Source organism: Mytilinidion resinicola (assembly GCF_010093595.1).
Source record: "Mytilinidion resinicola strain CBS 304.34 unplaced genomic scaffold BDZ99scaffold_13, whole genome shotgun sequence".
NCBI lineage: Eukaryota > Fungi > Ascomycota > Dothideomycetes > Mytilinidiales > Mytilinidiaceae > Mytilinidion > Mytilinidion resinicola.
The window spans coordinates 1,511,544-1,534,626 of record NW_022985449.1 but is presented as its reverse complement, the minus strand read 5'-3'; the positions used below and the strand labels follow the sequence as shown (position 1 = coordinate 1,534,626).

At 53.0% G+C, this 23,083-nt stretch overlaps 10 protein-coding genes across 10 annotated transcripts; 5 read left to right on the top strand and 5 right to left on the bottom strand.

Annotated features, from left to right (window-relative positions):
* Positions 1-70: 70 nt before the first annotated feature.
* BDZ99DRAFT_500368 (uncharacterized protein) lies at positions 71-1,576 on the bottom strand. The gene has a single exon (XM_033723715.1). The coding sequence runs from the start codon at positions 1,404-1,406 to the stop codon at positions 210-212; it is 1,197 nt and encodes a 398-aa protein (XP_033575080.1). The 5' UTR covers positions 1,407-1,576; the 3' UTR covers positions 71-209.
* Positions 1,577-3,554: 1,978 nt separating this feature from the next.
* On the bottom strand, positions 3,555-5,340 carry BDZ99DRAFT_392268 (ammonium transporter; the record flags this gene model as incomplete). The annotated part of the gene is made up of 4 exons (XM_033715776.1): positions 3,555-4,114; positions 4,164-4,755; positions 4,807-5,144; positions 5,271-5,340. 4 exons carry the CDS (start codon positions 5,338-5,340, stop codon positions 3,555-3,557), a joined length of 1,560 nt encoding a protein of 519 aa, XP_033575079.1.
* Positions 5,341-5,602: 262 nt separating this feature from the next.
* BDZ99DRAFT_536128 (uncharacterized protein) lies at positions 5,603-6,762 on the bottom strand (the record flags this gene model as incomplete). The annotated part of the gene is made up of 3 exons (XM_033726570.1): positions 5,603-5,749; positions 5,884-5,996; positions 6,348-6,762. The coding sequence occupies 3 exons, from the start codon at positions 6,760-6,762 to the stop codon at positions 5,603-5,605; spliced, it is 675 nt and encodes a 224-aa protein (XP_033575078.1).
* A 193-nt stretch (positions 6,763-6,955) lies between these two features.
* On the top strand, positions 6,956-7,823 carry BDZ99DRAFT_465008 (uncharacterized protein). Its single transcript, XM_033720447.1, has 2 exons — positions 6,956-7,656; positions 7,753-7,823. The coding sequence occupies exon 1, from the start codon at positions 6,999-7,001 to the stop codon at positions 7,509-7,511; it is 513 nt and encodes a 170-aa protein (XP_033575077.1). The 5' UTR covers positions 6,956-6,998; the 3' UTR covers positions 7,512-7,656; positions 7,753-7,823.
* Positions 7,824-10,655: 2,832 nt separating this feature from the next.
* Positions 10,656-11,844, top strand: BDZ99DRAFT_73509 (uncharacterized protein). Its single transcript, XM_033728861.1, has 4 exons — positions 10,656-10,721; positions 10,770-11,169; positions 11,220-11,293; positions 11,344-11,844. Exons 2-4 carry the CDS (start codon positions 11,033-11,035, stop codon positions 11,811-11,813), a joined length of 681 nt encoding a protein of 226 aa, XP_033575076.1. The 5' UTR covers positions 10,656-10,721; positions 10,770-11,032; the 3' UTR covers positions 11,814-11,844.
* A 357-nt stretch (positions 11,845-12,201) lies between these two features.
* BDZ99DRAFT_447299 (AP-2 complex subunit sigma) lies at positions 12,202-13,552 on the top strand. The gene is made up of 5 exons (XM_033718004.1): positions 12,202-12,466; positions 12,529-12,568; positions 12,641-12,670; positions 12,773-13,003; positions 13,084-13,552. The coding sequence occupies exons 1-5, from the start codon at positions 12,432-12,434 to the stop codon at positions 13,183-13,185; spliced, it is 438 nt and encodes a 145-aa protein (XP_033575075.1). The 5' UTR covers positions 12,202-12,431; the 3' UTR covers positions 13,186-13,552.
* BDZ99DRAFT_465007 (uncharacterized protein) lies at positions 13,379-14,242 on the bottom strand. Its single transcript, XM_033720446.1, has 3 exons — positions 14,145-14,242; positions 14,032-14,092; positions 13,379-13,979 (listed from the first exon to the last, which is right to left on the bottom strand). The coding sequence occupies exons 2-3, from the start codon at positions 14,068-14,070 to the stop codon at positions 13,578-13,580; spliced, it is 441 nt and encodes a 146-aa protein (XP_033575074.1). The 5' UTR covers positions 14,071-14,092; positions 14,145-14,242; the 3' UTR covers positions 13,379-13,577.
* On the top strand, positions 14,127-15,441 carry BDZ99DRAFT_465006 (uncharacterized protein; the record flags this gene model as incomplete). Its single annotated transcript, XM_033720445.1, has 2 exons — positions 14,127-14,552; positions 14,610-15,441. Coding segments are annotated over exons 1-2 (725 nt in total), but the record flags the coding sequence as incomplete, so codon positions are not given.
* Positions 15,442-15,785: 344 nt separating this feature from the next.
* BDZ99DRAFT_420941 (Pro-apoptotic serine protease NMA111) lies at positions 15,786-19,380 on the top strand (the record flags this gene model as incomplete). The annotated part of the gene is made up of 6 exons (XM_033716940.1): positions 15,786-16,540; positions 16,597-16,714; positions 16,764-16,886; positions 16,935-17,681; positions 17,734-18,681; positions 18,734-19,380. Coding segments are annotated over exons 1-6 (3,243 nt in total), but the record flags the coding sequence as incomplete, so codon positions are not given.
* Positions 19,381-21,592: 2,212 nt separating this feature from the next.
* BDZ99DRAFT_392171 (uncharacterized protein) lies at positions 21,593-23,059 on the bottom strand (the record flags this gene model as incomplete). Its single annotated transcript, XM_033715773.1, has 3 exons — positions 21,593-22,266; positions 22,323-22,941; positions 23,030-23,059. The coding sequence occupies 3 exons, from the start codon at positions 23,057-23,059 to the stop codon at positions 21,593-21,595; spliced, it is 1,323 nt and encodes a 440-aa protein (XP_033575071.1).
* Positions 23,060-23,083: the final 24 nt, after the last annotated feature.

The window sequence follows — 23,083 nt, the reverse complement described above, 5'->3', positions numbered from 1 at the left end:
GGAAACTGCCTCGTCTCTTCACTGCATGAGCTTTTATCTGGCCTTCTCGTTTATATATGCTTTCAAAATCAAACCAGGGATTGAAGTGTATCGTACACCTACTTTACAATCGCATAATACTATCCTACTATCGTCCTATATCTCAACCTTAGAATCCAAAGACCAGCTCGATTCCAGCAGCATCCGAAATACTCCTTTCACATCCCTATTTACTTCCCAGCCGTGTCCTCGCCATGACTAAAATACCCACTATCACTCCCCTTGACTCTCTCAACCGAACCTACCGGCACCGCAGTAGAATTACTCTCAGCAAACGCAACCCTATTGCCCTCACGCTCAGCCCCAGAACCACCAGCTACAACAACCGGCTCCGGCGCCTTCAACCCCTTCCCCTTCCCCTTCTTCGCCTTCTTCGTAATAATGTCCATCAACGTCACCGGCGCCATCGCCGTAAGACTCTGACCCAGCGCACTCGCCGCGGACCCACTCCCACCCGCCAGCAGCGCCGGACTCGGCGGCGTCACCGTCTTCGGCCCCTCCCTCTCCCTCTCCGGCTCCTCTAGCACCTGCGCAAGCGGCGACGACGACCCCGCCGTCTTCCGCCTCGTCGTGCTCGCCAGCAGCGCACCCCAGAAATCAGACTTCCCGCCCTTCTTCACCCCCTCATCGCTCAAGCCCTCCAGCTGCATCTCGAGCGTTGGCTCCGGGGGTGGCGGCGGCGGCGGCGGCGGCGGGCAGAGCGGGATGCCGACCGACTCCGTCTTCGCCGGCGTGTGGACGCCGAACTGCTTGCCCCATCTGCACTCGCTGGGGTAGTCGCACCGGTCCCAGCAGCTCTTCGCCGGCTTGGCGTCTGGCTCGCTCTCCGTGTCTGAGGACGACGAGGAGAACGAGTACGCGTCTGAAGAGGTCGCGGCGTCGACCATGCGCACGTCTTCGTCGCCGCCGCCGCCGCCGCCGCGCCACCACTGGCCCCACGTCTTCCAGCCCTGGTAGTCGAACTCGCTGGCGCAGGCGCGGTGGGTGCGCACGCGGCGTGGGTTGACGGATTTGCGCCACGACTTGATGGTCGTGGTGCCGGCGCAGAAGAAGTGCCCGTCGTCGAGGCAGCGGCGGGTCACGCCGAGTTGGTAAGTGCGGGAGCATTTGTGGCATTGCCAAAGCCATTGGAGTGGGGAGGGAGGAGGGGGGGTTGAGAGGGTGGTAGTTGACGCGGCGGCTTTGGTTATCGCTTTCTGGTTGAGGGAGGGGAACTCGGGCGTGATTGGGATGCGAGGGGAGAACGGGGATGGGGGAATCGAGAGGAGGGTTGGTTTGAATGGGGCCGGGCGAATGGTTAGGCTGGCCGCTTTGGATTGGGGGAGTTTCTTGTTGCACGATTTGTTCATGTCTGGGTGTTGTGCCATGGTTTAACGTGGTAGCCGAAGCGGCTGACGGTCCCTTGGTATGTTTCGGATACGGGATAATTGTTTAACTTTCGTATGGATGAAAATTGAAATGAGTGGGCGTAGAATCGCACAGGCCTACTTTGCGAGGATAGGAAACAGAGAAAATGCAAACGAAGCTCTTCAGGATCCAGTCCTATCGATATACACGGTAATGAACACGGGACGAAAGCAAGAAAAACGATGAGAGAGTGTAGTGGAGAAAATCAGTTGGGCGGTGGACACCTTGTGATGGATAACCTCCCTCTGAAGATTCTTTGTCTGAGGATATACATCCTTGGTATTCTGTCCTTCTGACCCTGTCGAATAAAGAACGAGCAAGAGTCAGATGGCCAGGGACAAAGACTGTTGCTCTCGAGATTAGTGCCGCGCATCCCTTCTTTATTCATATTTGCTTCACGTGCCCATCCACATAACTCCGATGAGTGCTAGGAGAGAGTGGCTTGGTTCTGGACTTTCGGTGCCTGGTTCAAGTTTTTTGCATGTGAACAGTCTTGTTACTCAGGTTAACCTGCAACTTATCGAGGCATTGCCAGCGCATATGTGCCAAAAAAGCTACCTTGTGCGCAAAACGTTGACTCGTGATGAGATGATTTCCCTTCGAAGGTAGTCCAGGTTTTATATGCGTGGATGCGAGATATAGATCACGTGACTAGACAAGGTTAGCGAAGTTTAGCGGCTTTGACGTATCTCAAGCGAACCAATGAGATTGTACCTAAGCGCGCTAGTCTGAAAAAGGTATAAAACATCTACTTCTTCTCGATAATCGTACCTTTGTACCATTTGTGATGCCAAGCTGCTTGCTAAAGACGATAGAGAAACATATAATTTGAAAATTCGCTAATAGCTTAGAGCAAGTCTGGCAATAGCAAAGCAGTGTACACTGAAGTTAAGAACTGTTTCTTTACAGGCAAGTGGACTCAATCACGTGACTCTCTGAAAATAATGGTTGCAAAGTTAGAAAGGACTAGACATGCGGAGACGACCACGGGTATGTTCAGTCTATCTAGCTCACTTCGTACCATTGTACATTAAACAGAAATGAAAATTGACTTGAACTGGAAGCCAGTCTTGAGGGTAGTTGGAGCACCGACAGCCTTTAGGCAAGGCCATTGAAAGGATCGGAAATCGAGGCGATGACGAGACAAGCAAAGAAAACGACTTTTTGAGAGACACTTTAGAGAGAAGTAAGACGCTTCGAGCAGGTAGATTAGAAATCAAACCTCAAGCCAAGATCTGTCCTCTGAGCTATCATGATTTTGGCTCTTCCTGGACGTCTTCACCTTTCAACGTCTCCAATGACGTACCTCTACGCTATAAACACTCCCGCTGATAGCCTTCTTCAAATCCTTAAGAAACCAGCTGAAACCCCCTCAGCCAAGCGATCCAATGCATTCCCCCTTTTCAGTGAGCACAGACAACGAAGCTCACTTGGCTGACAACTCGATGCACGCTCAGAGCAACGATTGCCACGGATTCATTCACAGCACAGTGACATCACCACCGCGATCGGCGTACTACAATCCGGGGTGCAGATGATAAGGAGCGGAGAAGGATGGAGAAGCGGAAAGCCCGTCTCAACTTTCCCATGCCCAAGCTTGCCGATCGGCTTGGCAGCGATAAGGTAAGTAGGGCACGTGATCGGGGGATTTGGGGGGTCGGAATGACTTCACTAGGTTGCCACGCTGACGGGTTCCCTGTGAGACAAGTGGAGTTGTAATGCGTGGGCGGTTGGAGGTTGGCAGGGACCTGGGTAGCGGGAGGAAGGGGGCTGTGGAGACCTGGTGGAACAGTGAACTTGCGTATTCTGTTTCACGCTGCACGGCAGGTATTGGTGTGAAGCGAATATGTAATATGTACAAGGGAATAGATTGACCCGGCGTCAGCCAGTAGGTAATAAATAGTTCAAACAATATATGCTCACGCGCACACACAAGACAGGCGCAACGTACGTGTCGTCTACGTCCTTCTTCACTCAGAACGCATAACCCAACCCCATAAAATGAGACCGGCTACATTTCCGAGTAGAGACAGTAACGATATATGGTATCCAACTCCTAGCATGCTCAAACCCAACCAACAGTCACAAAAGGAACTCTATTTTGGACTCTAACTTTCGTGTTCGACCTTCTCGGCCGCGATACCGTGGCGATCGCCGCCGATGCCGGTATGCTGTTCGCCGCTGCTTTCGCTGGGCTCCTTGCCTTCTAGCATCTGGCTGTGTTGCGAGATGCCGTGGCGCTCGCCCTGGGGAATGTGGTGTTCGGAGTGGGACGGCTCCTTCTGGGCCGGGGTCCAGGCGAGATAGTCGCGGCGGACCTCGACGTAGTCGTAGGCGAACTCGCCGAGCTGGTCGTCGTCCATGCCGAGGAGCTCGGCCTCTTCAGAGGCGCGGAGCTTAAGGCCGGGGATGTAGTTGATGGCGTAGGCGAGGATGGCGCTGACAACGAAGCTATACGCGGTGACTGCGACAACGTAGGCGAACTGAATGTAGAGCTGCTTGTAGTTGTGTTGGATCCAACCACCGTTGAAGAGGCCAGTGTTGACGCCATCGAGGCCGATGATGTAGCTGGCACCGAAAATGCCATTGGCGAGGAGGCCAACCATTCCAGCGACGCCGTGCTCAGCGAACACGTCGAGGGCATCGTCGATCTTGATCCAGAACTTGACTGTGATAATGTTAGCTTACGCCAGTTTCGAAGGAAGAATGAGACGTACTCTTGGTAGCAAAATTGCATACGACACCGGTGACGATGCCGAGAACAACGCTACCCCAAGGGGTGATGAAACCAGACGCAGGAGTAGCAGCAACGAGACCAGAAATGCAGCCTGAGCACCAGCCGACCATGGACCACTTTCGGGCCAATCGCCAATCGAGAAGAACCCAGGTGGCGGCACCGAACATGGCAGTCAAGTTGGAGTTCCAGCAGGCCATGGTCGCACGGAGGTTGGCACCGAACGAAGATCCGCCGTTAAAGCCCAACCATCCAAACCAGAGAAGAACCGTTCCGAGGGTGATTAGAGACACGTTGTGAGGGCGGAAGTTGAGCATCATCTTCTCCTGGCGTCTACCGAGAACCATCGAGTAGGCCAAAGCAGACATACCGGAGCCGATCTCGACAGGTCCGCCGCCGGCGTAGTCGAGCACACCCCACTTGAAAGCCCAGCCATTGACGTTCCAGACCCAGCAAGCGATTGGGCAGTATACAATTGTAGCCCAGAAGAAGATGAAGACCATCATGGGGATAAGGCGTCCGCGTTCGGCGGTAGCTCCAACGACGATAGCAGCGGTAACGGCACAGAATTGCATCTAGAGAGTGGATTAATTTACGTTCCAAAAATGATCGAGGTCCCGAGAGACACTTACCTGGTAGAAAGCGTATAGAAGATCGGGGATTAGAGGACTTCCAGGGCTGGGGGCGCCCAAGGTCTTCATGAGACCGAATTTCGAGAGATCGCCGATGAAGCCGCTGGTGCCATATTGACTGAATGCGAGCGAATAACCCCAGAAATACCATTGGAACGTGATGACGGAGCAGGAGCCCATGCAGGCCCAAATAAGAGACAAAGCAGACTTTCTGCGTGCGAGGCCGGAGTAGAGGAAACCTAGACCCGGTACCATGACCAACACCATAGCCGAAGCAATGATGATGTAGGCCTGGTCACCAGACTGGTACCATTGATTGAGATTCTCAGAGTCTGCAATTGAGCGTCAGTCCAGATGCTCTGGGGACTGGTGCGAATGGCAATGGGGTTCTCGAGAAGAGGGGCGCGTCCAGCTCGTTTTCACGTGTCAGACGTAGCACCAGTGCAGGCGTCACATACCGGAATCACCACCAAGGAATTCGTTTGTGCCATTGAAGGCTGTAGGGGGCCCCACCCACGAGTAGGACATGTTTAAGGAGGGTGCTCGAGAGAGCTGTGTATTACAAGAGAAGTATCAACGAGGCGGGACGAAAGGGTGAGAAGCCTTGGACAAGGAGTGAGGGCAGCGAGAAGGGCTGCACTGAGTATAAGAATGGCAGAAGTTGCTGGCCTGGATCGACACAGCAGTCCCGGCGGCTTTTAAGTTTATGATGCTTTCCACAGCATGGGGCTCACCAGCTTATCGCCCTGGTTCAGCCCAGCAGCATCCCCCCCTGCTCCGGCAAAATAAACTAGGCGAGCTGGAGCTTCCCACGACGACGTGGGGTCGCGCCGGCAGCATCGTACAGATCTTGAAGTCCTTTGCTTTTCGGGGATCGGATCAGCCTGGCGTCAGTCTGTATTGCGGTCCCTTGGCCGATGGCCCAATGGCGGCGGCCCTGAAACCATGTCGTCAGCCCCAAGTGGGAGTTCCGGCCGGCCAGACACACTGCGACATGCAGGAAAACTTTTGCGGCCACCTCCACGCCTGCAGACGAGCCCCTCGACCCCCAAGTGCAGCCACGCTGCTGACAGGGCGCGCTGTTGCAGCTCCCAGCGCCTCGACAGGCTTCCCCAGAGCGCAGCGGCATCGAGGTCTCGCCGGCGGAGGCCTTGGCGCGGGACTGGCGTTGGGCGGGTCCTTATCTTTGGGCGTTTTCGTTGATCACCTCCTTACGCAAGGCCGCCCGCCAGCGCTGCAATTGGCTACTAGCCGATTTTGCGTACTGAGAACAGCTCGAATGCCCAGCTTTCACGCGACGTCCCCGCCAGGAGGGTGCTGCCAAGACTGACTTCGTTGACGACGAGCGAACCATGGCCCGCCGTTTGGGTGCAGAGATAAGGACGTGTTTGCAGATGGCGGAGAGCATCGATGCCAAGCCCATGCTGCTCTTCTGAAGCGTAAGAGCATCGAGAGCATCGAATGGCCCTCGGAGCCGTAGTGATGACGTGCGGTGTGCCGTCAGATGGCAGTAATAGTACTCGGAGTATGCTTACAAAGGTGCACCGTCGAACAGCAGAACAGGACAAAAATTTCGTAAGCACGTGAATGAATGTTGGATTGCCATATCTGCAGGGCCCCGGGCGATGCTGCGATTTGGAACACAGGTGCAGCTCTAGAGCAGCTGAGAAACCACTGAGAGCCCGTTGCGAAGTCAGGATCAGGGTCGGCGTCACGCGAGCGTCCAGGGGATGACAAGGCGAGGTGAATGTAGTCGAGCGAGAGATACACTAAACCACGCCAAGGCCCAGTCACGCTGCGCGGCGTCGAGTCGGCAGCAGACGGCCAGACCCAGAACCAGGCGTTCGTATGATCTTGAGTACCGAAATGGCGGTTGTCACGGTTCGCTTCTTCTTGGCTCTTTCGTTCACAGGTGGTTGTTCGGAAAGCTTCTTCGCTGCTTCCCTGCATGGTCCCGTTCTCTCGTGGAGCACCAGTGCTGATGCGGATTACGGCGATGCTGGCGGGATTCGTCGCTTCGCGGGGCTAGCAGCCCGCACGCCGTGATGCAAATACGTTCGGTCAAGCGGCCTGAGGGCGGGGGGATTTGTCTGGAACATTGGTAAGGCGTGGTTCGGCTGTGGCTTGAAGACCCTCCGCGCCTGGACACGAAGTGGGATAGCCCCGTTCCCCCCTAACGTCAAACTATGCACCTCATCTCTCTCGTGTCACCTCCCCAGCGTGTCTCACGACGCGTGGGGACTGGAGGGCGCATCCTCGTCCGAAACCGCTGCGCGAAAATTTTCACCTCATCCCAACATCTCGATTCTGCTGGACAAGCAGTCACCACCACCAGGGCGGCTGTAGAAGAGGCTTGCACGCAGTGGGCTGATTCTCCCTGTCCAACTGCGCTGTGCATTCGCGACCTCCTCGGGGTGGCCGACCGAAAAGAAATCACCACTCGACGAATCGATACCTCCCATCCAACATCCACCCAGCATCACTCAGCACAACCCAAGGTCCCCTTCCATTATAGATACCATGAGGCCCACAAGAAGCAAGATCGCATCCCCGAATACGCCAGTATCAGCCTTCAATACGCGGTCCGGAAGGAGTCTCTCCCCCCAACATCCAACACTCGACCTAGGAGCCTTGGAAAACTTGAGGACGAAAGAACTGCTAGCATTCATCTTGCTCGTAGCTTGGAATGCGACTGCTAAGATGCATTATACCCGGGTAGATACACCGCCAACGAATTGCAAGGGACCACGTGCTGGAAAGCCCATTCAATATTAGGGGCAGAGAGTGGCTATTTCGAAATGAAGCTGGCGAGCTGCATGGGACAACCTAGAAAAGCAATATGAGGTAAGGCAATTGACTTGAAATCTGCCAAAAGACGTAGATGTAGTGTCCATGTCGAAGGACTACGTCGAATATCGCTGACTGAGGCCGAAATTTCGGGCTCTGAAACTCCGCCCCTACCAGTCGCAGATACAAAAGTATCATCACATTGGCACTCGTGCGGTGCTCTTGTATAAAGCTTGACATCATCACTGTCTGGTCATCGGTCCGTCCTTTACGGACTAATCATTCCGATCACTGGAGGGACAACAACATGGCATCCGTGTCGAATGGGGAAATACGTTCATTTTCTTCGCCGGTGGCTTTGTGTGTACTAGCTGCGGCGTTTGGTGGCCGGAACGGGCTGCATCTTTGACCGCATGTTCAGACTCAAATTTCCCTTGATCGTTGCACTTTCACGCTTTCCTCCGTATCGACGTGTTCTAAGGCTCTGTTGCTACGAGTTGCTGATAAGCTGCAGCGCAGCCTGTAACTTCTCCTCGGTATACAAGGTGAAGGCTTCAAGGCCAGCTCACTGACGGGAGGCGCCTCAGCAAAGTCATCCGGCCTAGCGCGTTTTAGAAAGAGTGCTTTGCGTGCGGGACGTTCCGTACGATCACGTGCACCAACCCTGATTATTGTAACAACTCATCAGATCGAAGAGTTGACTTTCAGCAAAAACAAATTGTGAGACAGGAACAGGAGGCATTGAACAAGATGGTGTGAAGATTGCGAAGGGCGGTCAATCCACCCTGGTTCCCCTTGCCGGCAATTCGATTGCACGTGGCGGTCCCGAGAGTCTGTCACAACCTCCACTTGATGCGGGGAAAGACCTCAAACCTCACTAGACGCCTCTTCATGCCGGGCTTCTCGTGCTCTATCCTTGCGTCTTTCTAACCCGTCTCCTACTCATCCCATCTTGTCCGGGATCAGCTCCCCCCTCTCCATTTCCTCCAGCAGCCATGTTCTCAAGCCATGTGCAAGACACTTCCCTTCACTCGTGCAATTCGTCACGCACATTCTGTCAAATAGATGTAGACCAAGTAGTTCTCGTTTTAGACCCAATGTGTCGTCATTATGTTCTTATCTCATCAGTTGCGCTCCTATTCAGGGCCTTGCGTACCTTTTGGATAGCCTCAAGAAGACTTATTAGAAACCCGCAAGAGCCACGATCGCTAGACCTCTCGGCAAGTCCCAAGATTTGCAGGTTTCGTGACAGCTTGGCTGCATCAAACCCCAGCGCTGACGCGGATCAACGGTCAGGCTCCCTCTTCCAAATACAGCCACCAACTCACGGGATCGCTCACCGCCAGAACATTCACTCTTGTCCTACTCGTCACCTCTCAACCTCGGCCGTTAACCAGACGACTTCACAGGGCTCCTCAAAGGACTGAGTTGCAAAACTCAACCAGTCCATTGAATTTCATCAGCTAATCGACGTTGTAGCCGTTAGTGACCCAGCCTGTTTTAACAGCACGTTAAAGCAGAAGCGCTCCATTTCGAAAGCATCCACAGTAAACGGTAACCGACGAACTGTCAGAAGAAGTTGACCGCATAACGGAAGATACAGGGTCTAGCAACAATTGATGCCTCAGCTAACCAATCTCATGTGCCTTCATACCCTGAAGCCAAAAAAAATTATGGCTTTGTTCGGTAATTTCATGCAACATATCAGCGTTGTTCATGGCCTGAGTTTCCTACGACCCAATCAAAAAAAATGTCTTAGACATAGGGAGGAGTGAGTTCCATGTTGATTCGTCGAATATTCGGCATGTATTCCAATTCCGTTCTTTTCCATCACGAGGATAGTTCAACTCATGTACTGTGAAGCTCCAGGGACAGTGGAACAGATTTACCGTTCGATGAGTCTCACACCGGGAGTTATCGCCGCACACGACAGCCCTCGACAATCTCCTTAGAATGCTTGCATATATGGAAAGCGGGCTACTTCACGAAGAGGGCCAAGCCCAAAAGCAAGGCACAGTCCCTCAGGTGGAAGACTTAGACATAACAGTTTTCAGTTGCTGCAACACAGACTTAACCTTAACTGGACTACTAGGCTGCCACACTATTGTAGGCTATGATGCATGATTGTATCCATGGTACACCTAGGCTGCACGCCTGCCTGGCACTAACCTAGTACAGAATCCCCTTGCTTTGATCCCTTCCCCACACCACGCGATGATCGACCGTCTGGGTTTCGGGGTGTTGTCAGTAGACGCAACCCATGGGATTGCCACATGAAGGGCGATATTCAAGCATTCATTATTACCCGCCCCGTCCCCTTCGTTTCCGTGCCTTCGGTACTCAGTCGCTATTTCCTGGGGTAATTAAGATTATCGTCTTATACCTCAGCCTTTCCCCTCGCCGGCTCAAATGTCCAAGCTTCTTCAAGGTTTTATTCTATTTGTGTTGTCTCTACGATGGTGATCTATCTTCGCGCTATTTCCATAAATGCTACTTCGCAATGGCCCGCACTTGACAATATTAACCCGGAGAGGAGAACTTGGTTTCCTGTATTTGGCCTCCTTCTTCAATGCATTACTACATTGGTATTTGCAACTCGATTATTTTCCAACTCCTTGCGGCGCGGTGGCTCGCCAGGCATCGACGATGCGTTCATATTTATTGCTTGGGTGAGCAACCGTCTATTTTTGCTGAAAATTAGATCTAGCTGACATCTGCAGCTCTTTGCCTCTCTTTTCACAACGCTGTGCGTCCTCGGTAAGTAAGCTATTTCCTCAAATTTTGCCCAGGCTCTTCAGCGAAGCATCCCAACCCCATCTCTGTATTTGCATAACCTGGAATATTGTATGAACTACGCCGCTAGGAGTGCTTTAGCTCTCTCGCAGTATTCGTGCTTTCCGGTCTCATAAGATCACAATAGCTGAGCTCTTGCGTGTACTTGGGCTACAGCCGCTTCCGTACTCTGAGGGCCTTGACGAATTCGGAGCGATGATGTCAATTCGCAGCCAACCTGCGAATGGTATCTGACATCTCATTAACCCATGTGAACAGGAACCATACGGTTTGGCTTTGACCGCCATATCTGGGATAACGAACCGACGTCTTTCAGTGACTCAGTTCTGGTACTTACCCAATTCTAACCAAGATGTATCTTTCGCTGACCTCCGCATTGACCAGCTGGCTTAGTGAAGGCGCATTCCTCCTTAGCACTTGTTTCACCAAAATCTCCATTCTTTGCTTCTACCGCCGTCTGGGCGTGGATGCTATTAGCAAAGAATGGAAGTGGATCATATGGGTCGCTATAGGCTTCATAACCACTTACACCTTTGTATTCCTCTTCTTCTTGGTTCTAGTTTGTCGTCCCACCGAGGCATATTGGAAATCTTTCGATCCTGCCTACTCGAAGGCGTATCAGTGCACCAGCAGCCATGTCATGAATCCGTTAATGGGAGCTCTGGGAGCATTCTCTGACTTCTATACGGTCGTGCTTTCCGCCGGTCTTATTTGGCATCTAGAAATGCAGAGGAGGGAGAAGATCGGCCTCTGTGTCATTCTCACGATGGCTCTATTGTAGGTCTTTCTACATCGCGAATTCGGAGTTCACGCTAATTCTCGTCTAGAGTGACTGGAGCAGGTATCGCGAGATCAATACAGCTTTCTCAGCTTGCCGATAGCCCTTTAGCAGACGTTACTTGTAAGCCGCGACGCCATAACCACGCAATGTCTCCTTCTAACCGCAACCAGGGCATGGCTTCGACGTATTCGTTTCCTCTCAGCTCGAATGCCAATTCGCAATCATCTGCGCCTGTGCACCGTCTCTCAAAGTCTTCGCACCCCGACAGCTCGCCACGCCTTTTAGCCGCCCAAACCAGGAGAGCAGGACGCTGGCCAACTCAGTGGTTTCCAGCCGTAGTGGGAGCATTCTGCCCGAGCGTTTCAAGCGATCCATGCAGTTGAAACGGGTCAATAGCCAAAGACCACTGGTGATATCGGACCCTCAGGTACTTGAGATACCCGATTGGGCGACTGAAGCATTCGAGTCCCCGAGATACACAAATACGGCAATGGATGTGGAGGTGTATGAAAGGTATGTGGCTGGGAAGTATGGGCCTCCACCGCCACCAAAAGACCATGGGGAAATCTTCGCGCAGTATCGGGCTGCGGCTATCCCGAGTAAGGATTTGTTTGCGCAGTATCGGGATGAGTTTGTATAGTGCGGTGCCTGGACAGAAGTCTGTCCACTCCTGCTCGCCACTGTCTGAGGTATGCTGGCTTATCAAGAAGGGTGTGGAGAAGTGTACAAATCTAAAGTGGGCAAATCGGAGCGGATGTTAACGCTTTTGATTGGCCTACATTCTTGTCGTCTGGGGTGGATCCGCATATCAAAAGGAAGCTGGAAGAGACATTTCAAAAGAGTGAATGGACTTGCATAGTACTGTAGCTTGAGGTGAATTGATTTCCGTGCAAGGAACATTGTGCGAAGATCGTCTTTCGCATGTTCATGTGATGTATAATTGGGTTCCTAAGGCTCGTGTGATTGATTCTATGGTGTTCACTCCCAATCGATCGGGCCCTCTATTGTGAATTTTGCAGGGAAACCCTCCTTTTTCACCATTCGCTGGATAAACCGAAAAGATGCATAAGTCAAAGCGAAGCTTTTCACCGCTCAATTACCCCTGGACCGGGTCTTCCCTGCTAATTCCACCTGCATCCCTCTCGAGTGCAGAAGTCTTGGCGCTTTTCCATCTGCATTGCGGAGTGCAGCGCGCCGCCCGCGAACGACGAACGAACGCCGACCTCTCCGGACTCCCAGCGACTGACCACCAGCAAAGATGGTGCTGTCATTCATCCTCATCCAGAACCGGCAGTATGCCCACCGCTACCCTCGAAATCCCAACGTCGCATTGCAGGCGTGCTAACAGTCCCCAGAGGCAAGACTCGTCTCGCGAAGTGGTATGCGCCGTACAGCGTAAGCTCCCTCTCCCCCCTCCCCCCTCCCCCCTCCCCTCCCCACACTCACAAGATACTAACAAGTACACAGGATGAAGAGAAAGTGAAATTAAAGGGCGAGGTACGCACCCCCTTCACCGCCCCCCAATCCCGACCCTCCCTCCCATACCCCAACCCACCACCACCTCCCCTCCACCCACCCCTCACCTCTAACACCGCCCAGGTGCACCGCCTCATCGCGCCGCGCGACCAAAAGCACCAATCCAACTTCGTCGAGTTCCGCAACACGTCCAAGATCGTGTACCGGCGGTACGCGGGGCTGTTCTTCTGCGCGTGCGTCGACACCAACGACAACGAGCTCGCGTATCTAGAAGCTATACATTTCTTTGTCGAGGTGCTGGATGCGTTTTTCGGGAACGTGTGCGAGTTGGATTTGGTGTTTAATTTTTATAAGGTGTGTGAAGGAAGGGGCTTCCCACGCACCCACCCAGAACCCCCACGCACCCAGGGCTAATCATTGTGGGGGTGGTATAGGTGTATGCGATTCTCGATGAGGTGTTCCTGGCGGGCGAGATCGAGGAGACGAGTAAGCAGGTTGTGCTGACGAGGTTGGTGCATTTGGATAAGTTGGAGTAGATGGGAGGGGGTGGGGCGCATGGGTGGTGTTTGGCGTTTGGAGCGGTGGAATCAGCCTGGTATCAAAAGATAGGTCATAGATCAAGTCTTTCAGGAATCATCCATGTCATGATGTTCAAAATCCAAGTTTCATAGTCATTTTCATTCATCTCTTATTCCGCTGAAGACTAGCTAGGATTGCAAACGCCTTCCTGCTGCGTTGCTGTAACTGTCTGGCAAGTCAAGTCGGGCCCAGATAACGCCATATCCCATCCAAATCAGATACCCAATGCTGCGCCAGAACGCTTGCAGTTCAAAAATCTCCATAGCCGTTTGAGGGGCCGTTGACAGCGCTAGCCGGGAAAGAAGTCATCGAGGAACACAGGCGAAGCTGGGGCGTGTATCATGTGCGTTCAGACGACATCATCCACGATGTCCTGCTCCTCCACCTCATCATACTTGGGCTCGATCTTGATCTTCTTAGTCACGAAATAGTCGATATCTTCGTCGTCGTCTTCCTGGACGCTCTGGGTACGCTTCTGTCCCTTCTTGCTGCCGTTCTCGTCTCCAGCGATCTTCTTCTTGCCAGCGTTCAGCTTTGGGGCACTGCGCTTGGTTCCAGCGCTTTTGGAATTGGTTGCGTTGGTGGCGTTGGTACTGCTGCTGCCGTTCTTGAGGTAAGCCAGCTCCACTTTGACGGCCTCTTTGGTGCGCTGAAGCATTTTCTGGCAGGCGATCAGGGTGCGGCCTTCGGGGATGAGCGCTTTGTTCCAGTCGATGGAGGTGCCGTCGAGGAGCATAATGATGTAGGCGAGCTACAGCTTCTATTAGTGTCATATTCGTTGCGTACACTGACAGCATACTGACCTTCTCCTTGTCGGTCCATCCTTGTCCTGAAGAAGGCATGATGACTTCTGAGATCGGTTGTCTATGTCATGTCAGCTATTTCAGCTTTCGAAAGTAGACGAGGGAAAACGAACTACTATAGTGATAGATCGAAGAATTTCTTGGAGAGTAGCAAGGTAAGCGCCGTTGGATGAGCTGTGGCTGTAGATGGGGAGGAGGGTCGGGAGGTGGTAGGATGAAGGTTTGAAGTTGGGCTGGTCAGTGAGATATTGGTGGGTGAGATGGTAGCCTTGGGGGTGAAGTTGGAGATGTCACGCGGCCCCTAGAAGCGATATGGACCTCTCAAAATTTCACCTACGATCGATCCGACGGAAGCCGATCAAGGCTTCCGTCGGAGTTCAGATACTACTTATCTTCTGCTCGGCCTTGCTTAGACGCACTTCAACCTCCAACACCCAACTCCCCTCTACAAGACAATCACGACAACATGTCTGCAGGCATCGGCAAGGGCGCTCAGCAGAGCATCGCTGAGAGATTGGATGGTACGTTGTTGTTTACATATCAAATCAGAACCAGCAGACTAACGCGCGAATATCCAGATGCGCCGCCAACACTTCCCCCGTTCATGAGACTTCCGTTGGAGATGCGCCGCAAGATCTATCAATATCTCCTCAAAGCGGTCCTCTACATTGTTCTGTCGCCCATGCGCACCCAGCTGGGATGGGAAATTCATGGAAAATCCAGATTCTGCAAGTACCGATACGAACGAGGCCGACTGCGCAGCCCGCTCTTCCCTGCCATCCTCGGCGTCAATCACCAGATCCATATCGAGGCGACGGATGTCCTCTACGGGGAGAACTTCTTCATGCTTCACTATGATGCCGGCGTCCGGAACGGACAGCCACTGCGCGCAAAGCTGCCCAACTACTTCGACAAGATCAAGAATGTTTGGGTTTCTACAGAGGACATGTCCGATCTGGTGGCCGACGATTTCCCGCAGAGTCTTCAGACCATGAGGCTGTTCAGCAGCATGAACGTAACGCACAAGAGACACGTATGCCATGGCTTCCAGCTGGTAGCTGCGCTCAGAAGGGCTGGCCTCCAGATGATCGAGTTCGATGAACAGTACAAGTCGCTTGGGGAGTTCAAGCCGCTCCTCGTATGTCTCATGAACAAAGGCGAGAAAGAGGTCTATCGACGTCTCAAGCAGTCAGGAGTGGAGAAGCCGGGTACGTTAACTCGCGAGATGGCGAATCTGCACTTGGGTGAATGATGAAGGAGAAGCTTGAGACTGACGGTGACAAGGAGCGACAGATCAAGGCAGCATGGGGAAATTCAGGTTTCCTGGCAAATTTGAGAGCTTGAGATGGACTCTAGGGGTGATTGGAAAGGAAAGACTCCGTCGATGCGATACTACACCGCCCTATTGGTATGTTTGGATCGCACTGGCGTACTCAAATAGTCACAATCAAGCATTTGGTTGGCATGAACATATTACAATGGTGATGAGATGAACGTGAAACTGAAATCCTGTGGACCTAGCGAATTCGGATTATCTGTACCTGCTTCTGCTATAGACCTTTAGAGCACCGTGGAGTTGATGAGGCCGTTAGGGCATCACAAGAGGCTCCGTGCAACGACGGCAAGGCTGAGCAAGGCTGACTAGGCGACGTTTTGAATCCTTCACGGCCCTGGCCCCTGCGCGGCTTGAAGCCAGGCACCGCCCGGGGACATCTGGCAGCGGTGAATTCGATCCCCATTATCAATTTGCCAATCCCTCCGGTCTCGCATCGCCTGCCACTGCTGCAGACCCGTCTCTCCTCCTACGCCCGTGGTAGTCGCTTGTCGCTGCCTTGCCCTGACTCTCTGGATGCTCCTTGGCCGTGTCATCTTCGCCGCCAGAGAATCTCTCCGCAGCCCTGCCTCGTCCATCGTCACCCTCCTTCAGCGCCCTTGCGCTACCTACAATTCACCGTCAGCCTGCATACGCCTACCTAATCGCTTCTTCTCGGCACACGCTATCGTTGGCGCCCGCCAGCACGCTCCTTTGCGCTCAGCCTTCCGCCGTTCTCAGACCGCACGAATCAGCACAGCGACGGCTATGGAACAGAATGGCGACGCCCGAACCAAGCGAAAACAACCTCCCACCCCCTCCAGTGAACGGCCCATGAAACAGATGAAGGCAGAAGCGGACTATCACAAGCGGAACGGCTCAGCCATCGCTACTTCACAGGGTCCAGCCTCGACTCAGCCCATGGAAGAAGATTCGGACTTCGAAGAGATGGAGATGGCGCGCGTTGTCGGCACCGGACAAGACACCGCCGAGTGGCAGAAGACGATTGAGAAGGTGGTCAAGAACGTCGTATCCATTCACTTCTGCGCAACCTGCTCTTTCGACACCGACCCGGCGCTTGCGAGCGAGGCCACGGGCTTCGTCGTAGATGCGGAGAAGGGCTATATTCTTACAAACAGGCACGTCGTTGGCCCTGGGCCGTTCATAGGCTACTGCATATTCGACAATCACGAAGAGGTATGTTGGCAGGCGTCAATGACCCTTCAGGGCAAACTTCTAACATTTTGGGCCAGTGTGACGTATACCCCGTATACCGCGACCCTGTCCACGATTTCGGTATTCTGCGATTCGACCCGAAAGCCATCAAGTACATGCCGGTTGAGTCATTGGTGCTCAGGCCAGATCTCGCCAGTGCGTAACACGAGTCCCGATACGGCCATACGATACTGACGGTGCACAGAGGTTGGAGTTGAGATTCGAGTCGTTGGTAATGATGCCGGGGAAAAGCTCAGTATCTTGTCAGGTGTCATTAGTCGACTCGATCGCAATGCGCCAGAGTACGGAGAGGGATATAGCGATTTCAGTACGTTGGCTAGGACAATCAATGTACACAGAAGCTAACAAATGACAGACACGAACTACATCCAAGCAGCAGCCGCTGCCAGTGGTGGCAGCTCCGGAAGTCCCGTGGTTGATAAAGACGGCTTCGCTGTTGCGCTCCAAGCTGGTGGTAGAGCAGACGGAGCAGCTACTGATTACTTCCTACCATTAGATCGGCCCCTCCGGGCACTCAATTGCGTCCGAAATGGCCAAACTATTACCCGAGGCACGATCCAGGTCCAGTGGATGCTCAAACCCTTCGACGAGTGCCGAAGACTTGGATTATCCCCAGACTGGGAGAAGGAGATTCGACAGGCATTTCCTAAGGAAACTGGAATGCTTGTGGCCGAAGTCGTACTTCCAAAAGGACCTGCAGACAAAAAAGTTGAAGAGGGTGATGTGCTGATCAAGGTCAACGGGGAGCTCCTAACGCAGTTCGTGCGCCTGGATTCTATCTTGGACGACAGCGTTGACGGCAAGATCTCATTGCTGATTCAGCGAGGTGGTGAGGACATCCTCGTTGAATTGGGAGTTGGAAACCTACACGATATTACGCCGGATCGTTTTGTCTCTGCTGCAGGAGCCTCCTTCCACGACTTATCCTATCAGCAAGCTCGACTCTATGCTATCGCAACCCAGGATGCTGGCGTCTACGTCTGCGAATCGGCCGGATCTTTCAGATTTGATGGCAGTGATTCTGGATGGCTCATTCAATCTATTGATAACAAAGAGACGCCCAATCTAGATACCTTCGTAGATGTCATGAAAGCTATTCCAGGTACGTTAGACCGTATCATTATGGTATGTGACCAGAACTGACCACTCTTTAGATCGATCTCGAGTTGTCGTCGTGTACAAGCATCTCCGAGATCTGCACACCTCTAGCACAAACATCATCACTATCGACCGTCACTGGCATTCCAAGATGAGACTCGCCAAACGTAACGACAAGACTGGCCTCTGGGATTTCACGGTTATTGCCGACGCTGTCCCGGCCGCGCCTCCAGTTCCACGCAAAGCCAACTTCATCCGCATGGATAGCGCGAAGTACCCAGCCGCTGTCGATATCGTGAGGAGTTTTGTTCGGGTTTCTGCTTCAATGCCTATCAAGCTCGATGGCTTTCCCAGAGCAAGGAAGATTGGCTATGGCTTGGTTGTGGATGCTGACCAAGGCCTGGTCATTGTTTCAAGAGCTCTCATCCCCTACAATCTCTGCGATATCATGCTCACTATCGCGGACTCGATCATTGTTGATGCTAAAGTCGTCTTCATGCACCCACTCCAAAACTACGCCATCATTAAGTATGACACGTCCCTGGTCAATGCGCCAGTCAAGACCCCCAAGTTTGCTACAAATTTCATCAAGCAAGGAGAGGAGACCGTATTCTTTGGATTCAACCAGAACCTTCGCCCTGTTGTGGCGAAGACTGTAGTAACCGACATTACTACAGTTGCAATTCCGGCCAGTGCTGCAACTCCGCGCTACCGGGCAATTAATCTGGATGCAGTAACGGTTGACACGAACCTCGCCAGTCAGTGTGGGACCGGCGTATTGATCTCTGAAGATGGCACCGTCCAAGCGCTCTGGCTCTCCTATCTCGGCGAACGCAACTCTCACAGTGGGAAGGACAATGAATATCATCTAGGCCTCGCCACCCCTATGGTCCTCCCTGTGCTCAAGGAGATCCAAAACGGCAACACACCCACGCTACGTATTCTGAACGTAGAGACACACACAGTACAAATGAGCCAGGCTCGGATCATGGGAGTTTCTGAAGGTAACAAGCCACTTAGATAATGCCCAGACAAAGATTGCTAACAAACACATAGAATGGATTGAGAGAACCGAGAAAGACGATCCAGAACGCCATCAGCTCTTCATGGTCCGAAAAGTCGACTCCGGCCACGAGCACGGCCTACAGGAGGGCGATGTGATCCTCACACTCAACAACAAACTCATCACCCGCGTCTCAGACCTCGACATCATGTACGACAATGACTTCCTCGAAGCCTTAGTCGTCCGCAAGCGCAAGGAACTCAGCATCAAGGTCCCAACCGTCCCCACCGAAGACCTCGAAACCGACCGCGCCGTCATGTTCTGCGGCGCTACCCTCCACCGCCCCCACCACGCCGTCCGCCAGCAGATCAGCAAAGTCCACTCAGACGTCTACGTCTCGGCCCGCGCTCGTGGCTCCCCGGCATACATGTATGGCCTCGCTCCTACTAACTTCATCACGCACGTCAATGGCGTGCCGACGCAGAACCTCGACGCGTTCTTGAAAGAGGTTAAGAAGATTGGGGACAATACGTACTTCAGGCTCAAGGTCATGACGTTCGACAACGTGCCCTGGGTCGCGACGATGAAGAAGAATGAGCACTACTTCCCGACCATGGAGTATGTCAAGGACACTACTGACGAGCTGGGCTGGAGGAAGATCATGCACGAGTGCGACGAGGGGGGCGTGCGGGAGGTCATGGGGGGCGGGGAGACGGAGATGGAGGCCGGGGAAGCCGGGGATATGGCTGTGGGGCAGGTGAATAATGGCGAGGCGAAGGTGCGGTCGATGTTGTGAGAATGCATAGAAAGGGATGGTTGGTAGCTTTGGCTACAGCGACTTGGGGCGGATGTACTATTAGAAGCATATCTTAGATTCGCTTAAAGGGCTTGGGTGGTGCATACGTTGGGCATTTTCTAGTAGTTTCCTTGTGGATGGGTGAAGTTGGTGGGTTGGTGGGCTAGATGGCATTATGGCACGGTTGCTGCGTGCAGGGAGACTGTGCTGTGGACTGGGCAGGATACCTAGGTAGATTCTCGGCAATATATGGGGTATCCTACGCAGACTATTGTCGAACTGGTGACAGCCACTCCTATCCACGTACATCCAGATGTTAGTAGACGCGCGGAGGGGGGTGGGGGTGAAACGTCGCGTTACCCTTCCGTCAACTTTTCTACAGTTTCTAGAGTAGTGAGCGAAAAAAATAATGTGAACGCTCCCGTAGGCTTAGGAAAGGCTGCCAAGGCGTACATGCGCTCCCGGTCTGAACGTGCTGCTAATTAGTCGCTTGCTCCTTACGGTACGCGGAGGGCATGCGGCGTGCGTGGGTGTGGTTTGGTCTCTGACTGCAGCTTCCTCAATCGGAAGATGTTGGTAGGGTTATGGAGGACTGGTAAGGCGTCCCCCGGCTTCTTGAAGGACGTTGGATAGTTGCAAGCTGTGCCGGAATGGACGGCGTAAGAGATATTTGTGGTTTGACGTGGAGGGGTTAGTTACGCGGTGTATGTACGTTATTCTAACAAGAACATATGGGGGATGTGCATACGCTCCTACATACCGCTTTTCCACAACCGCGCACGCTCTTCACTAATCACGCGGCGATCGAGCGGACGCTTTTGTGGGGATTTCTCCCATTCTCGAGGACTAACTATGCTATGAGATCGTGTTTGTCTTTACCAGTCGATGATCCCGTCCCGTATACGTCCTTTAACCTTGCTCCAGCTTAGCTTATTTATTCAACAATAGCATCAGCGCCGGCGGCGAGGATGTGATTTCCCAAAGGAACTGGCATGCCAGTAATGGCTCACCTTTCAAAAAAGTCTGGGCGAGTTGTTTAGTCGCCTGCCGCTCGCGCACTCCGACGGAGCCACCAGCCTCGCGCCTGGCTTAATTCTCCCAACACTGAAAAACTACACCACTATAGCCCGTAGTTTCACAATTCCTAAGCCACCCCTGCCGAGCAAGAATAGCTGCGGCTAGTAGCGCAGCGCGGACGTGAAACACAAAGGAGGCGCGGCGCCGTTCCAGATACGACACTGTCGCACCCGTCTGTCCGTAGCGAGGTAGTGCAAGCTGCGTGGACGTCGCGCTGATGACGCGGCGTGGAATGAGAAGGGCGGAAGTTCGGAATATTTAGCTTTGTGTAATTCAGCAGTTGGTGGCTTGGTGGTAGACGAAGTCCAGGGCTGATACATCCTGTGTTTTGATGGTCAGACATGGATTGTGATGCAGATCTGGAGTTCGCGAGGGCTGTAATTCATACGTGTTATGATGACAATGAAATGATAAGTTGAATCTGCTCCCACAAATCGCTTAGTGAGCATACGAGCATATTGACTATAATGTGATATGATGGATATGATGGATATGATGGATATGATGGATATGTTGCTGCTACCAAATCACTCGTTCGCCAGCCTTCCCCAATACTCCTCAGGATGCAGAAATGCGGATGGAAACGGAACGAGCGAGCCAGAACGGAACGCAGACTTTACTCTGAGAATCCAACTAAGCTTAAGACTCAAAATCAAATGACAATACACAAGAATATGACGGTTTTGACAGATCAGATAGAAGAGGTCGCCTTTCTCTCCATGGATGCAAACAAAAGCTTAGGAAATGAAATTGGAGATGGGGTATTCAGAACCAACGTTCCTCCCCTCCGTGACTCCGAGCTTCTAGATAATCCAAGAAGTTTTGAGGAAAAATTATGGACATTTGTCGTCATGCATGCTTTGCAATTCAGCGACGCGGCGGAATGATCCGTAAAAGCTGGCGAACCGGGCGAATCCCGGATCGGATTAGAGAAAGTATGGTCGTGGTTCATCAAAAGGCGCCGCCCAAAATCCCCTGCATGCTGTAGAGTCCAGTCCCAGCTTCAGGAGTAGATCTCTTGATTCTCTTTCTGTCGTGTTTATTGCAGCAGCACTGGCTTTTCCGCGTGTCCATTGCCGATAGCGTGTCCGTTATGGGTAGGGGGTTCTCCGGCTGCCCACTTGGTGAAGGCATTCACAACTCTGCCGCAGGCTGGATCAATGTATTGCACCCAAAGCGACGCAAGCCGGTAAAGAATGTAGTAGAAAATGCCAACAGCAATGAAGATGTGCATTGTGGAGCCGCGCTGCAGGTCCATCTGCTCGCCTTTCGCGTTGCGTGGAGGATTCATGGCAGAGGGCAGGTAGACCATCCACGTCAGAATAGATTTAATGAGAGTGTTGTGCATTAGGTATACCGGGAAGCTGACCCGTCCCAAGAAGTTGAATACGGGAGAAGTGAGAATCTTTCGAGCATTCCGGGAGAAAAAGATTCCGAAGAGGACAGTCGATGCGCCCAAGGAATCCCAGTAACGGCGGACGTCGGCACCCTCGGGGGTGAAGTGGTGCATGAATTTGCACATGTGGTTGGACCAGGCAGCGCGTTCCGGGGCGTCCTGCGGGTAGCTGGACATGAACATGCCGAAGATGATCATGAGGGCGGGAATCGGAGCTGGAACCATACTAGTGGCGGCGTCTTTATACTCATTTTGCAGTTCCGCTAGAAACATGCCAGTTATGATGTTCAAACTCTTCAGTGGTCCAATAGCCAGGCCTGTACAAGTCAGGACGGAGCGATTAAGGAAAGCTGCACGGTGTCTTCAAACGTACCTTGGCCTGAAACCCAGCAATAAACGTAGAGTACGGCAAATACTAGTTTCCTGGCGCGCGGTTTGATAAGGACGGTCGCCAGCATAGTCAAGTATACCATCATGCTGCCCTCGAGGAAAAGCTGCAGAGTCCACTGGGTGCCGTCGTATTCGTCCCATCCCGTTGTCCAGGTCCCAACTTCTGCTCGTATCAGACTCGTGAACATTTTGTATAGTGTCGGCTCCTGGCGATGCCAGCCTTGGCGAATCCAGGTTGAATCCACATGCTTGGTCATGTGGTAGGCATTTATATTGGCCAGGAACCAGGTAATCAAGGTCGCAATCATGGTTGGGAGAACCAGCCTTCCTGATCGAGCCAAGGTACTCCGCGCCAACCCCGACAAGGCGGCCTCGGTGTTGCCAGACCTCGATCTCGCAATTGGGCCAATCGAGTTGACATAGCCTGTTATGAGGAAGAATATAGCCACAGCGCTGCGGCCTCCCACGGCGAGACGGAAGAAGGGGAGTTGGAAGAGGTGCGGCGCCTCCTTGTCCGAGTGCGCGGGAGCGTGAAGCCACGGGACGAAGGCGGTGCAAAGGTGACCGCAAACGACCATGAAGGATGCGATGCCTCGAAAGCCCTGCGAATGCCAATGTCAGCTGCGATCTGCTGTCTCATCCTCGAGCGGGACGACGCGAGCCCAGGATTCGCGTGGTGGAGAAGCTTACATCGACCCAGTTGGCGTCGCGAGGAGGCATGGCGGCAGGAGTCTAGTAGGAATA